Genomic DNA, 15621 nt, shown 5'->3' with positions numbered 1-15621 from the left:
AGGATGGGTCAGACATGTCCGGAGGGCAGAGGGAGTCTGAATCACTGGCAGCTCGGGAACGACATGTGTAGCTCGACAGAGAGTGAGAAAGAGTGAAAGGGGGAGACAGGAGAAGAGAGGAAAGAGAAAGAGGGGGGTAAAGAGAAGAAGAGGAGAGATGGCAGTTAGGTATGGTCACAGTCACACAATGTATAATGTGAATGTATATTAACTGTAGAGTGCAAGCAGAGACTTCGACAGGAATAACTATGACAGCATAACTAAAAGGGAGAGCCAGAAGGAAACACAAACATGAGGGCTTCCTGAGATGTAAAGCAAACAATCACCTCACCGTCAGAAAACCTGAGTGATCAATGAGAGTGAGGAAGACAGCATCCAAACATACCAGTTCACCATAATACTCTACGTCCATGAGTCCCCCAGATCTGCTCCTTTACCTATGGCAAATCTACTTATAAAAATGCTTGGCTAAATAAATAGGTTTTTAGCCTGGACTTAAACACTATGACTGTGTCTGAGTCCCGAACACTATTTGGAAGACTATTCCATAATTTTGGGGCTTTGTAAGAAAAAGCTCTGCCCCCAACTGTATTTTTCATAATACGCGGTACTGACAAGCAGCCTGCATCCTTTGATCGAAGTAGGCGTGGCGGATCGTAAGACACTAGCAGTTCGCTCAGGTACTGCAGCGCGAGACCATTTAATGCTTTATATGTCAAGAGTAGTATTTTAAAATCAATGCGAAATTTCACAGGCAGCCAATGCAGTGAAGATAAGATAGGGGTGATGTGCTCATATCTTCTGGTTCTAGTGAGGACTCTCGCTGCTGCATTCTGGACTAGCTGAAGCCTATTTATGCATCTAGCTGAACAACCAGACAGCAAGGCATTACAATAGTCTAACCTAGAGGTGATAAAAGCATGAATTAGCTGTATGCGGTCCTATGACTAGAACTTCTGTCTTATCCGAATTAAGCAGAAGGAAGTTAATTAGCATCCAATTTCTTATGTCCTGCACACATTGCAAAATTTTAGTAAGCTGTTTTTTCTCATCAGGTTTTGCTGAGACATATAACTGTGTATCGTCAGCATAACAATGAAAACTAATACCATGCTTACGGATTATGTTGCCCAGAGGAAGCATGTAAAGGGAAAAAAGCAGTGGACCTAAAACTGAACCCTGCAGAACGCCAAACTCCACTAGAGAACATGCAGAATAATCACCATTTAAGTCTACATACTGATAACGATGGGTCAGATAGGATCTGAGCCAGGAGAGGGCTGTACCCTTAATTCCTACTACATTTTCTAATCTGTGAAGAAGAATAGCGTGATCAATGGTGTAAAAGCTGCACTGAGGTCGAGTAATACAAGCATAGTTACACAACCCTTGATCAGAGGCCAATAGGATGTCATTTACTACTTTAACGAGTGCTGTCTCTGTACTGTGATGAGGCCTAAATGCTGACTGATACAGTTCATGTATGCCATTTCTATGTAGATATGAGCATAGCTACTCCGCTAGTATCTTTTCCAGAATCTTAGAGATAAAGGGGAGGTTTGATATTGGCCTGTAACTGAACAGCTGACAGGGGTCGAGGTCAGGTTTCTTAATTATTGGTTTAATAACTGCTAATTTAAAAGATTTTGGAACAACCAATGCTGAGTGAAGAATTAATTATTCTCAACAGGGGTTCTGTTATTGCTGGTACTATCTGTTTAAGAAAATGTGTCGGTACAGGATCTAATATACAGGTTGATGAATTTGCAGAAGAGATGAGTGAAATTAGTTCATTCTCTTCAAGGGGAGTAAAGTATTCTAGGTTCTGATCTGACATGGCTAGATTAACATCTGCATCAATTACATTGTTCGGTTTCAAAACCTCAATTTTATGCCTAATATTGACAATTTTATTATTAAAAAAGTTCATGAAGTCCTCACTATTGCATGATGTTGTTGTGAAGATTTCTGCAGTGGTCTTATTTCTGGTTAATTTGGCTACAGCATTAAATAAAAATCTAGGATTATTTTTGTTATTTTCTATAAGAGTGGAGAGATATGTTGATCTAGCTACACTAAGAGCTTTTCTATAGTTAAGGATGCTCTCCTTCCATGCTATTTGAAATACTAACAATTTAGTTAGACGCCATTTACGTTCTAATTTCCAAACGGTCTGTTTTAAAGTGCGCATGTGATCGGTATACCAGGGAGCAAATTTCTTATCTCTAATAATTTTTCTTTTAACTGGAGCTACATTATCTAAGGTATAGCGAAATGTCGACTCTAAATATTCAGTCGCCTGATCGTGTTCTGTGGGGTCAGACGGTGATCTAATCGAAGTTGGGAACTCTGGGAGATTACTGATAAAACTCTGTTTGGTAGTTGATGTGAATGTACGTTTCATACGGTAGCGCGGCGCTGTGCGTACATTATTACTGTGACACACTTGAATTGAGACAAGATAGTGATCTGAGATAACTTCAGATAGTGGAATTGTGAATAAATTTCTTATACTTAATCTTAAGTGTCTTAGACTTAAGTGGGTCCTACTACACACTGATTTACTCCTACCGAGTCCAGTATGGACATAAATGCTGTTCTCAGAGGGTCTTCTGGATTTTCAAAATGAATATTAAAATCTCCAGCAATTCACACTTTGTCTACAGAAACGATTAGGTTTGAGAAGGATTCACAGCCTACACCCCAAGACACTTGAAGGGTCCACTTCTGCAGGTGGCACTGTTGCCATTTCACAAGCAATATTAATGACATTGTTTGTGAAATGGAAACAGCCCCGCCAGCAGAAGTGGACTTTTCAAATAAGTCATGGGGTGTGTTCTGGGAATATACTAAATACTAAATATATTTTATATATATTAAGAAAAATATATAATTATCAGAGGTGTCAAATCCAGGTGCCATGAGTAAAAGTCCTCTCCAGTATTTTGTTCCAATCACCTAGATTTGCTAATTAGCAAAGTCCTCCCCAGGACTTTTACTCATGGCACCTGGATTTGACACCTCTGATCATTATATTTATTATATTTATTTAATAATTGATAAACCAATATTTTGGGAGAAAATTACATTTAAAATAATTATGCATATTCATAAATATGCATGTCACAGAGGACATTATGGCTTTCAGAAGGTTAACGTTTTGCATAAATCTAAATAGATCCGTCCTCATTAACTGAATTTACTAGTTCATCACTTCCCGAAGCTCAATTGAATATCCTAATTTTCCCATCAGTCATTGCGCCTTGCTGGAGCGGAAATAAAATGTATCGCGAAAAAGGATGCACGACATATATTTATTATCGTTATTAAATATTAATATTAACATAATATTAAGACGACACCATAATAACATGTAATTAATGTAATATTTTAATTCAATAAAAATCGAATAAATAAAAAAATATTATATAGGCCATTAATCTGTAAAAAATATTCATGAGTTTATTTATTCACATTTTTTTAATAGCAGACGTTTTGTAATGGTATCAGTTTTTGTTACAAAAATATTCAATATTATATTTTAGCAGCGACAAGTATCAGAGGTACTTATGTTACCAGGGTAACGGCACGGAGGAAGTGACGTCGGAAGGTGTTCCAAATAGTAGAATTTTGTCGAGTTAGGTTCCCTTAATCGACATGCCCTGCACACTTTAAAGTACACTTTGGAATTGAACGCAGTAGTTTCACAATATGTACCCACCGTCCACTGTTGATGACGTATATTCCTCCTTGTGACGATTTAAAGCTGTGCCAACCGGATCTATTTTTCCAAAATTGCTTTGAATTTTTGCACGAATTCGGGTTAACGTGATACAATGACTAACCGGACAGCGTATTTTTATGATCCAGATGTTGGAAACTTTCACTATGGTAAGGTACTGCTTTTGTTGTCAGTTAACATTTAACGTTAGATGCTAAAAAGGCGGCATGCAGCATTGTCTTTTCAGTGTTTACCTAGATACTATACATAAACATTTAAGTACTATTTGTAATAAAAGGTTGTGATTCCTACTCTGTTTATCTGCATTGGAAGTCCGCATTTTGACATCACAACATCATGCATTTCAAATACAGCTTCAGTAACTCACAATGTGGCAGTTGCAATAAGAATGTTTTTGTCAAGTTCTAATATTTAAGGCTTTGACTGTATACGCTGTATTAGTTATGAAATTAATTAAGATGCTATATCAGAAAATAACTGCTCATGATTTCCTTCCTATATCTAGGTGCTGGTCACCCAATGAAGCCCCACAGGTTATCCCTAACTCACAGTCTAGTCTTGCATTATGGGCTATACAAGAAGATGATGGTATAGTAGATACATTTGTATCTTTTTATTTAAAATGATATGCTGACTGCAAATGTACATGATATTCTTTAATATAACTCTCACACAAGGAGTACAAATATTGATGTTTTTGACAGGTTTTCAAACCATACAAGGCTTCACAGCATGATATGTGCCGTTTTCATTCAGAAGATTACATAGATTTTTTACAAAAGGTCAGCCCAAACAACATGCAGGGCTTCACAAAGAGCCTTAACACCTTCAATGTAGGAGATGATTGGTAGGTCTGGCTAGCTTTTCTTTTTGGTCTTATATTTAGTTTAGTTGTCTGTGTGTGAGTGTGTGTGTGAGAGAGAGAGAGAAGGAGTACATATACACACTGCTTGGCCAAAAATCAAACACATTAGACAGCCTTTTGCTTTGATTGCCATGGCGAATGTGTGCCGTATTGTTTTGATAAGTTTATATATTTCTGTCCAGAGTTACATCAATGCCTCTTCAAGATCTTATATTGATTGCTTGCCCCTGCATAAAGTCATCTTCAGTACATCCCAAAATAGGGTTAATCGGGTTAAGTTCTCCAGTTAATCCATGTGTGAAAATGATTTCTCATTGTTCCTGAACCGCCATTTTACAATTTGGACACAATCTTGGAAGAAAAAAAATCCATTGATGTAAAAACCTGGTCATTTATTGTATTTAGGTAGTCAGCTGACCCCATTTTTATGTGCACACAAGCTGACTAACAGAAGCAACCATTTTGGAACAGGGTAGATCGGGATTCAATAGAGCACATGGCCTTTTCCCAGTGCTCCACGGGCCATTCTTTGTTTTTTAGTGAATTGAATCATTTTCAATTAGTCTTACTGGTAAGGGTTTTTTAGTCTCAATTTCTTGAGGTTTCTTTGCATTGTTAGTGTGGAGATGCTTTTACTTCATTTTTAAACCTGCCTGTGATTTTTCCTTTTTTAACGATTTGATTTCACCAAATGTTTAAATGATATCTGATCACAATCATTTTTTTCTGACCCATTTCTTCTTCAAAGATGATTGACCATTATGCTTAGTTTACCACTATGCCAAACTCTTAAATAACTTTTTGTAGTTTCAGTATTCTGCTTATTTGTTTTCTTTGTTTGATGCAGTCCAATAATTTGACCCTTCTGAAACAGTGAAACTCTTTGTCTCAAATCACAGGATCTGTTTCTGACATGGTTGTTTAAGTAATGAGTAGCTGCTCACTGCATCAGTTAGGGTTAAATGACCTGCTGTCAGGCTATTTGCTTAGTTAGGTCTAGGTGGTGACTTCTTTTTGTCCAGGCAGTGGGTGCGTGTTTGCGTGCTTGAGAGAGTGTAGGTGTGTATTTGAGCGCATGAGAGTGAGAGAGCGTGCGTGCATGCGTGCGTGCATGCGTGCGTGCATGCGTGCGTGCATGCGTGCGTTATATGTATATGACTTTTTGAATAATTATAAGAAAAATTACAAATATATTTCTTTGGTTTGTAGTCCTGTCTTTCCTGGACTATTTGAATTTTGCTCCAGATACACTGGTGCTTCACTACAAGGAGCAACACAGTTGAACCATAAGGTTTGATTAACTTTATTCTGTCACTACATTATTTGTAGGATGTCAAATTAAAAATGTATAACATTTAACTTTATTATCTTTAGATTTGTGACATTGCCATCAACTGGGCTGGAGGCTTACACCATGCAAAAAAGTTTGAGGTAAGATTTTAGGGTGGACCCAATTATGACCCCAATGTTTATTCACTTTTATCAAATTAGCTTAGATAAGCAGTGTAGCAGAAAACAAAATAATGGTGCTGCTTTTTTTTTTTTTTGATGAATATAAGACATGTTGGCATTCACATGCTCCAACCAAAATCCACGGTTTTCTCAAACCATTGATAAAACTTGTTGTGTTTTCCAGCCCTTTTATGGTATTTTCCAAGCTTTTATTGCATGACAAAATTATAAATTGTCTAGTTATCTATTGTAAAAAGATCTGTTTATAACGTCAGCGATTTCCGTATGTTGAAGACATTTAGGTTGAGAACAAGACATTAATGAGATGATGGATCAGAATTTTAGATATACTTTCCTAACCTTTTTTATATAGATTTATTGAACACCAATCTTTAGGGGAGCAAAAGAATGAAACAGATAGTCCTAAACTGATTGTTTCCATAGCCCTTGCTTTCAATGACCCCATCAAATGTCTACATTCTTCATTTATCTTGCTTTTCTAGCCTGTGGTACCACAGTTAGTTTAAATGCATTTCTCTGAAATTGAATTCAAGTTCAAGTAGGCTTTATTGTCACTTCAACCATATACAGTTAGGACACAGTGAAACTGTATTTCTTTTCTTTAGGTCAGTGTATTATGATGCCTCCACCCTTGATTGTGGAGACTGTTGATGTCAGTGACTGTTGATTTAAGCTTTTTTTAAAAAAAATTTTAACAGGCTTCACAATATTTCTGTCTAATTCTCAGCACAGTCATTCCTCCTGTTCCAGGGAATACGAAAAAACTCCTATTGTTGCAGCAGCGTTTAAACTGTCCTGCCATTGTAGAAAGCTCTGGAAGGGCACATATCAGTCAACCTACATTGACTGGCATTCAAGTGTTATGGCAGCATGCTGTCTAGTTTTTCCAGTACATCTAACTTCACTGCGCTGAATTATATGGTCTGCGTCTCTGATTTTTTTTCTAGTGCACTATCAGTAAATAAACTGTAACATGTGCAACGATATTGGATGCATTTCTAATGCCATGCCCCATGTTTGATGTTTATTATTATTACACATTGTCTAAGCGTGAAACTTTGACTCTGATGGGTTTCCTTTGTTGAGTCTGGTTTCCTTCAAGATTTCTTTTTTTGTTGCCTCAGAGATTTTTATCATCACCATACCTCCCTAACTTAATTATTACGGATACATTTTAAAACATTTTGGGTTTCTGAAAAGCTGCTTTATGTGATTGTTATAACTTTTATAACATTGTATATATTATATATGTATTATATCCTGAGAGATCTGACTGAATATGAATAGAATGCCTAGCTGAAAACCCAGTTAGTGGAAGTTAAAGGAATAGGGAGCTGAGAGATGGATGCTGTTCTGGTAGTGGCTACTTTTGTCTGTAGCAACTCTATTTAAGTGAATGTTAATTGCATGGCTCTTGTGCAACATTGAAAACAAGAAGGTGGAACTGTGGTTATGCGAATACTTGGGATAAATGGGAACTGATAGTCCAGTAGCTGTTGCACTAGGCATTTGTCTCACACTTTCTTACTGTTGAATTACACACACCTGAGGCAGAATTTACTTTTACATTTTCTCATAAATCACACCTGCTGGAACCAACATACTGTTGATATGTGTAAGTTGATGGTATCATTTAGTTTTTGTGCTACCATAAATGTGTGTATGTATATATATAATATATATATATATATATATATATATATATATATATATATATATATATATATATATATATATATATATAATTTTTTTTTTTTTAATTAAGTATTTAAAATTTTTGTATCAACAGGTGATTTTAATAATAAAATGACAGGGGAGGGGTCTGTTGCCCTTTTGATATTTTATTTCACTTTATAGACAGTTATAGTATATTTCAAAAGTATCAGTTAATTTGTACCAGTAAAAAGTAAGTTCATGCAGTTGAGTAGTTGTTTTTATGAATCAAACCATTTTGCAAATTGTGATTAAATATCAGTAACTTAATCATTTTCTGTTCCAGGCTTCTGGATTTTGTTATGTGAATGACATCGTCATTAGTATACTTGAACTGCTTAAGTAAGTACACAGTTTGGTCACCAAATATGTTGCTTTATAATAGGACTTACAAACACTATGCTGTATATATTTGTATAGAACTTAAATTTATACTGTATTTTGTATTTCCTAACATCTGTCCATTACCCATCTGTCCTCAACTACCAACAGGTACCACCCACGTGTGCTATACATTGACATTGACATCCATCATGGTGATGGGGTGCAGGAAGCTTTTTATCTTACAGATCGTGTCATGACTGTGTCCTTCCATAAATATGGAAACTATTTTTTTCCAGGAACAGGTGAGTATAATGTCAAAACAAAATCTAATACTGTATGTAGTTGTAATTTCATCACTTCTACAATGTTGACTTGTTTCTTTTCATTACCCTGCTTTTGTAAGTCTTCCTTTGGTATCCTGAGTAGTGGTGTAATAGGTTGCATTTTATCTGTAATTCACATAGATCACTTCCCGCAGTTTAGCATAAATTTGAACTTCAGGTGTATTTTAAAAATATATACATCACGTTGCAATGGTTAAACAGTTGGCTGGTTTTATGCCACATTCGTCATGCTGTGCTAACTTGAAAGACTTGTCCTAATTCTTTTTAAAGTAAAAAAATACTATATTTACAACTTTTTTTTGGTTAGCAAAAATTTTTGCACCCAAACCATTAATTTTGTGATCTGTTGCACCCCTAATCCTGAATATTGTGATGCCCCGATCAAAGCATGTTAATGATAAAAAAAAAACTGAAATCGATGCCAAAAGGTAACTGCATGTTACTAGCTGAGTAATGACACTTACGAAAAAGTTTGGGACTACAACTCCATGGTTGTTCTTGATTTTTATTTCTTTTTACATTGTAAAGCAATCCTGAAAGCAGAGAAAATATGCAATAATCCTCTTTGATAACGACTCTAATCTCAGGTGCTGTTTGTTAATTGTTTGTTAATGATTTTTGAGGCTTATAACTCTAAATCAACTTCTCCTCTGCATCAGAGGTAAAATTTGGTCTTGCTTTCCGGGAGAGGTGCTTGCAAATGGACTTGACAATACTGTTGTTGCAAGCACGGTTCCAGAAAGGCTGACCTCCATGTCTTAAAATAACAACTGACTGTGGTTGTTGTTACCTAATTGCCTTATTCCATATGTGCTATTTCAGTTTTGAAAAACCCAGTATTGTTGTAGAATATAGAAAATGAATCACTAAATAAAAACAAAGACATTTGCAAGTGATCCAAACTTTCGTGTGGTAGTGTAATACTTTGTGCACTATTAACTAAAATGTTTGTCAATTCTTATAAAACATCATCCAGGTGACATGTATGAAGTTGGGGCTGAGAGTGGCCGCTACTACTGCCTGAATGTGCCTCTACGAGATGGGATTGATGACCAAAGTAAGTAACGTATTTATACAATAAGTTACTGATGTTTACTATTTTATTGATAACTGTTCCAACCTGATAACCAGATTGGATGACATCAGTAATGACACTAGTGGATGTCATTACTTTCAGTTTTGTTTATGTAGCACTTTAACAGTGGCCAATACACACAGTAGCTTTACAGAATCAAAAAGAAAATTAGGTATGAAATGTGTAAATATATTAGATTGTCCCTGATAAGCAACCTGAGGCTGACGCTGATCAGAAAAACTCTTTGAGATGGCAATAGAAACCTTAAGAGGAACCAGACTTAAAAGGTAACCCATCGTCATTTGGGTGATCTCAGATAGCAGTGATTAATTTGCATTCATAAAAGACTTAAAGTTCAGTAAAACAAAACAGGTGTTTAGGTTAATATTGAGTCATCTTCTATTATTGGAGGCTCGGGTTCAAAACTATTTGTGGGAATTTCAGTCCTGAACTATTGAACAACTGCAGTCACAAGTCATCAGTCCCTTAAGTCTACCTTTATGGTCAAGTAGAACTTCTCCCAGTCACCACACGCAGACCACGGGCCTCCATGCAATGACATCTCTAGCCAGAAGTCTAGTACCAGGATGAGTCAGAGAGGTCCGGAGGGCAGAGGGGTCTGGCTTACTGGCAGCTCAGAAATGCCATGTGTAGCTCAAGCAAGAGAGAGAGAGTAAACAGTTGGGTATGGTCACATAATGTATAAAGTGAATGTATATTTTGTGCAGAAGGCAAGCAAGCAACAAACCTTATTTATCAATAAGGGTGAGGGAAGACAACCTATGGTAATTAGGTTTTTATAATATATTATATCAATGAGTTCCCTGCATCTGCACCTTTACCCAAGCCAAATTGCTAAAAAAAAAAAAAAAAAAAATTATAATAATAATAAAGCCTTGACTAAATAAATAGTTTTTCAGCCTAGACTGACCTAGTCCTGGGCATTAATTTGTAACAATATTATTCTAATTTCTCTAATTTTCTTTAGATTCTGTAAAGCTGCTTTGTGACAATGACCCTTGTTAAAAGTGATATATACACTCAACAAAAATATAAACGCAACACCTTTGTTTTTGCTCCGATTTTTCATGAGATGGACTTAAAGATCTAAAATTCATTCCAGATACACAATATTACCATTTCTCTCAAACATTGTTAACAAATCAGTCTAAATTTGTGATAGTGAGCACTTCTGCTTTGCTGAGATAATCCATCCCACCTCACAGGTGTGCCACATCAAGATGCTGATCTGACATCATGAGTAGTGCACAGGTGTACCTTATACTGCCCACAATAAAAGGCCACCCTGGAATGTGCAGTTTTGTCTCACAGCAAAATGCCACAGATGCCACAAGCATTGAGGAAGCGTGCAATTGGCATGCTGACAGCAGGAATAACAACCAGATCTGTTGCTCGTGCATTGAATGTTCATTTCTCCACCATAAGCCGTCTCCAAAGGCGTTTCAGAGAATATGGCAGTACATCCAACCGGCCTCACAACCGCAGACCATGTGTAACCACACCAGCCCAGGACCTCCACATTCAGCAGGTTCACCTCCAAGATCATCTGAGACCAGCCACTCAGACAGCTGCTGAAACAATTAGTTTGCATAACCAAACAATTTTTGCACAAACTGTCAGAGGAAGCTCAACTGCATGCTTGTCGTCCTCATCGGGGTCTTGACCTGACTCCAGCTCGTCGCCGTAACAGACTTGAGTGGGCAAATGCTCACATTCGATGGCCTCTAGCACGTTGGAGAGGTGTTCTCTTCACGGATGAATCTCGGTTTACATTGTTCAGGGCAGATGGCAGACAGTGTGTGTGGCGTCGTGTGGGTGAGCGCTTTGCTGATGTCAATGTTGTGGATCGAGTGGCCCATGGTGGTGGTGGGGTTATGGTATGGGCAGGCATCTGTTATGGACGAAGAACACAGGTACATTTTATTGATGGCATTTTGAATGCACAGAGATACCGTGATGAGATCCTGAGGCCCATTGTTGTGCCATACATCCATGAACATCACCTCATGTTTCAGCAAGATAATGCACGGCCCCATGTTGCAAGGATCTGTACACAGTTCTTGGAAGCTGAAAATGTCCCAGTTCTTGCATGGCCAGCATACTCACCGGACATGTCACCCGTTGAGCATTTTTGGGATGTGCTTGACTGGCGTATACGACGGCGTGTACCAGTTCCCACTAATATCCAACAACTTCGCGCAGCCATTGAAGAGCAGTGGACCAACATTCCACAGGCCACAATTGACAATCTGATAAACTCTATGCGAAGATGTGTTGCACTGCATGAGGCAAATGGTGGTCACACCAGATACTGACCGGTTCTGAGTCCCCAGACCCCCAATAAAGCAAAAAACTGCACATTCCAGGGTGGCCTTTTATTGTGGGCAGTATAAGGTACACGTGTGCACTACTCATGATGTCAGATCAGCATCTTGATGTGGCACACCTGTGAGGTGGGATGGATTATCTCAGCAAAGCAGAAGTGCTCACTATCACACATTTAGACTGATTTGTGAACAATGTTTGAGAGAAATGGTAATATTGTGTATCTGGAATGAATTTTAGATCTTTAAGTCCATCTCATGAAAAAATCGGAGCAGAAACAAAGGTGTTGCGTTTATATTTTTGTTGAGTGTAAATTACAGTGAATTTACATAATTGACTAAATTAATTCCATAACTTTTGGCCCTTGTAGGAAAAAGTTCTAACACATGAATATGATTTGATCTAAACCATTCCGTTGTAGCTCTGGCTGTATGTGTAAGGTAATTGTCCTGCTGGAAGGTGAACCTCTACCCCAGTTTCAAGTCTTTTGCAGACTCTAAAAGTTTTTTTTTTTTTTATTTCCCTGTATTTTGCTCCATTCATTTTCCCATAAACTCTGACCAGCTTCCCTGTCCCTGTTGAAGAAAAGCATCCCCACAACATGATGCTGTCACCACTATTGCACAGTGTTAGTTTACCGCCACACATATCGTTTTGCTTTTAGGCCCAAAATTTTACGTTTTGGTCTCATCTGACCAGATAAACTTCTTCCACATGTTTGATGTGTCCCCCATATGACATTCACAAACTGCAAATGGGATGTATGGCTTTCTTTCAACAGCAGCTTTTTTATTGCCACACTTTTCAGATTTTTATTTTTAATTTGAAAACCATTTAGTGAGTCACTACATATTCCAAGATGCCGATGCCAGGATTCATCGCGCTAAAATTAGGCTCAGAAAGCATGAGACATAATTTTTACACATGGATTGGCCATCTTAACCCCATTGAGAATCTTCGACTGGCTCTGTTTTTTGTTTTTAGTTTTTTTTTTTTTTTTTTTTTGTTTGGTCAAGCTGTGTGTTTGTGGTTTCGGTGATTTTCTTTTTCCTGGTTGAGTGAGTGAGGAGTATAAATAGGGTAAGACGTGCTGGTTTTAGGCATACTGTGACAGGATATATAGTAGATAAAAATTTTTGTGGGCATTTGTGCAAAATTAAGTGCAGATCTGCACTTTAGAAATAGAGGTAGGTTTTCTGGTTCATTCACTACACTGTAAAACCCCATTCACTTTCAGTGGATGTTTTGGGAGAAACAGGTTTTAAATTCTATAAAATCTAATTGGAACAAATGTCATCTTGTAACACTTTTCACCTAGGAAACCATAATCTTGTGACTGGTGGGTGGTTTGGGGAAAACTAGTGGGCATGTTAAACAGAACAACTTGAGGCAACACCCAAAATTTCGTGCAGTCTATCTAAAGAAAATGCTGCTCTTAACTGGTGTTTAAACACCATTGTGTTTTAACATATTCTTTGATGTATGCATTACTAATAAACATTACTGCCACTGTAATATGTGAACATATACACTGAATGTAAGTATTGTAATTAATCTATAAATATATTTAAAAAAACAGTTTTTTTAATTTATTTTTATTATTTGTTTTTAAATTATATTCTATCTGACATTATATGAAATCTTTTGCATAAAATTTGGTATACATTATTGCAAGGGTCTACCGCAGAGAGAAAACGTTATTCTTAATTTTCACATTTCTCATGAAGACTCAAGGATGTACTATGTTCTCACAGTGTCTAATTTCCCTGAAACATTGTAATGAGTCACTAATATATAAGGATGCAGTCTTTTTTTGTGTGTGTGTGATTTAGGTTACAGGCAGTTGTTTCAGCCAGTAATCAAGCAAGTGGTGGACTTCTACCAGCCAACCTGTATTGTGCTTCAGGTAAAAAATAAAATAAAAAATAAAAAAAAATCCCTGCTAATAAAAGATTGATTATAGTTCAAGTGAGTATTCCTTTTTCTAAATTCCCATATACTCCGTTATTTTTTTCCCCCCCTATTTTTGTAGTGTGGAGCTGACTCACTGGGCTGTGACAGACTTGGATGCTTTAATCTCAGCATACGAGGTCATGGGTAAGAAGAATTAATATAGTACACTAATGTATGGTAAAGCATATGTATGTATAATAGACATTTTACACCCTCATGCAAAATAACAATAGAATGATATTTTAAAGAAATGTGCATACAATAGCAAAATGGGCACAATACAGACAGTGCAGTACTCGCATCATAAAATTTACGTGTCCCAGTGATTACTGTTCATAGCTGAAAAAATAATCAGTCAAGTGAAAAGACAAGGGTGAGGCTCGTGTTTAAACACCATCAGTGACTTCACTCTGGTGAGTTATCAGGGACTGATGTGGAGATGTATAAGTAAGAGCCTAAATAAATAATCCTTTAAAATTGTTGACTAATAATTCTTCATACAATGGTTGTAAGTGTGGCAGAAGTTAGGGCCTCTAAAGTACTCTCATGTACTATCTAATAATTTTGATTGATACACATTTTTCACATTTCAGACAAATTTCCATAATTTTCTTTTGATTGTGTAAAGCTGCTTTGCGACAATGACCTTTGTTGAAAGTGCTTTACGTATAAAATGTAATTTATTTATTGCAAGCAGGCCTTTTTGTGGCATGGGTGCAGTAATTGCTTACTTCTGGCAATGTGACCATGCAGGTCATTTGTGTTCAAGTACCTCCTTATTGTACTCCTTGAAATACCACTACTACCACTTTTTTCCAGAGCAGCCTATTTCTCTCTCAAAAAAAAAATTTTTCAAACTGGCAGTAGTGGGTGTAATCTTTATTGTTGTACCTGACCATGGCTTAGTAGCAACAGAACCTCCTATTTTCACCTCTTTATTAGAGTTTGAATAGTACTGACTGGCATTTTAAATTTGCAGTTGTTTGTTGAGCTGAGAAACTTGCTGACTATTCATGCAGACACTAATTACAATTACAATGAGTCACATGTGTGGAAACTTCCCTTTAACAGCCATTTAGACCTGTATGTGTGTTTGTCAACTTGTGTTTTTATAATGTGGCCAAACATACAAGGACATGTAAACTTTTGATCAGGGTTGTTTTAGTTAACATTAGGTTTTAAAAATTAATGTAATGACTTCATGTGACCACTATCTTTTAAATAAGAAAAGAAAATTTTAATTAACAGTCGTATTTCCCAAATAAATGTCAACAATTCCTTTCTGGGTATGCAAACTTTTACACATACAGTTGTGCTCAATCTCATAAAGTTCTGTGTTTTTATGGTCCTGGAACCTCGGATGTGTGTTTCGCAAGTCGAGCAAAAATTTTTAATAAATTTTGACTTCATAAAAAAAAATAAGCCTTGGTTTTACTATATATATATATATATATATATATATATATATATAAAATATGTGTGTGTTTGTCCTTGCCGGGAGCAGCCGAAAGACCAAAAAAAATAATTTTTTTTTTTTTTTTGTTGATGGTGGTCTTTTGGCTGCTCCCGGCAAGGGGTCGCCACAGCGGAATATCCAGTCCGCACTACAACTTGGCACAGGTTTTACGCCAGATGCCCTTCCTGACGCAACCCTCCATGGTCGGCGCAAGGAAGGCGAATGCTATTACCTGCCATCTTTTAGCAATAAATAGCACACTTTAAAAGTCTGTTTTACCGGACCCACATAGATTACTTTATATACACTTTGTTTCTGTCGTAAAAGTGT

At 36.8% G+C, this 15621-nt stretch overlaps 1 protein-coding gene across 1 annotated transcript in view; it reads left to right on the top strand.

The window, feature by feature from the left end:
- The first annotated feature begins 3753 nt into the window (after nucleotides 1-3753).
- hdac3 (histone deacetylase 3) overlaps nucleotides 3754-15621 on the top strand; it is a 21237-nt gene continuing 9369 nt past the window's right edge. The window contains exons 1-10 of the mRNA XM_053506097.1: nucleotides 3754-3891; nucleotides 4248-4330; nucleotides 4447-4589; nucleotides 5817-5898; nucleotides 5982-6038; nucleotides 8080-8135; nucleotides 8286-8419; nucleotides 9438-9518; nucleotides 13715-13788; nucleotides 13915-13979. Of these exons, the coding sequence (XP_053362072.1) occupies nucleotides 3837-3891; nucleotides 4248-4330; nucleotides 4447-4589; nucleotides 5817-5898; nucleotides 5982-6038; nucleotides 8080-8135; nucleotides 8286-8419; nucleotides 9438-9518; nucleotides 13715-13788; nucleotides 13915-13979 (830 nt within the window). The 5' untranslated portion in view covers nucleotides 3754-3836. The remainder of the gene's footprint in view (nucleotides 3892-4247; nucleotides 4331-4446; nucleotides 4590-5816; nucleotides 5899-5981; nucleotides 6039-8079; nucleotides 8136-8285; nucleotides 8420-9437; nucleotides 9519-13714; nucleotides 13789-13914; nucleotides 13980-15621) is intronic.

Source organism: Clarias gariepinus, chromosome 10, assembly GCF_024256425.1.
Source record: "Clarias gariepinus isolate MV-2021 ecotype Netherlands chromosome 10, CGAR_prim_01v2, whole genome shotgun sequence".
In the NCBI taxonomy this organism is placed as follows: Eukaryota; Metazoa; Chordata; class Actinopteri; order Siluriformes; family Clariidae; genus Clarias; species Clarias gariepinus.
Note: the sequence above shows the minus strand (reverse complement) of the source record. Positions and strands in the feature narration are given on the sequence as shown.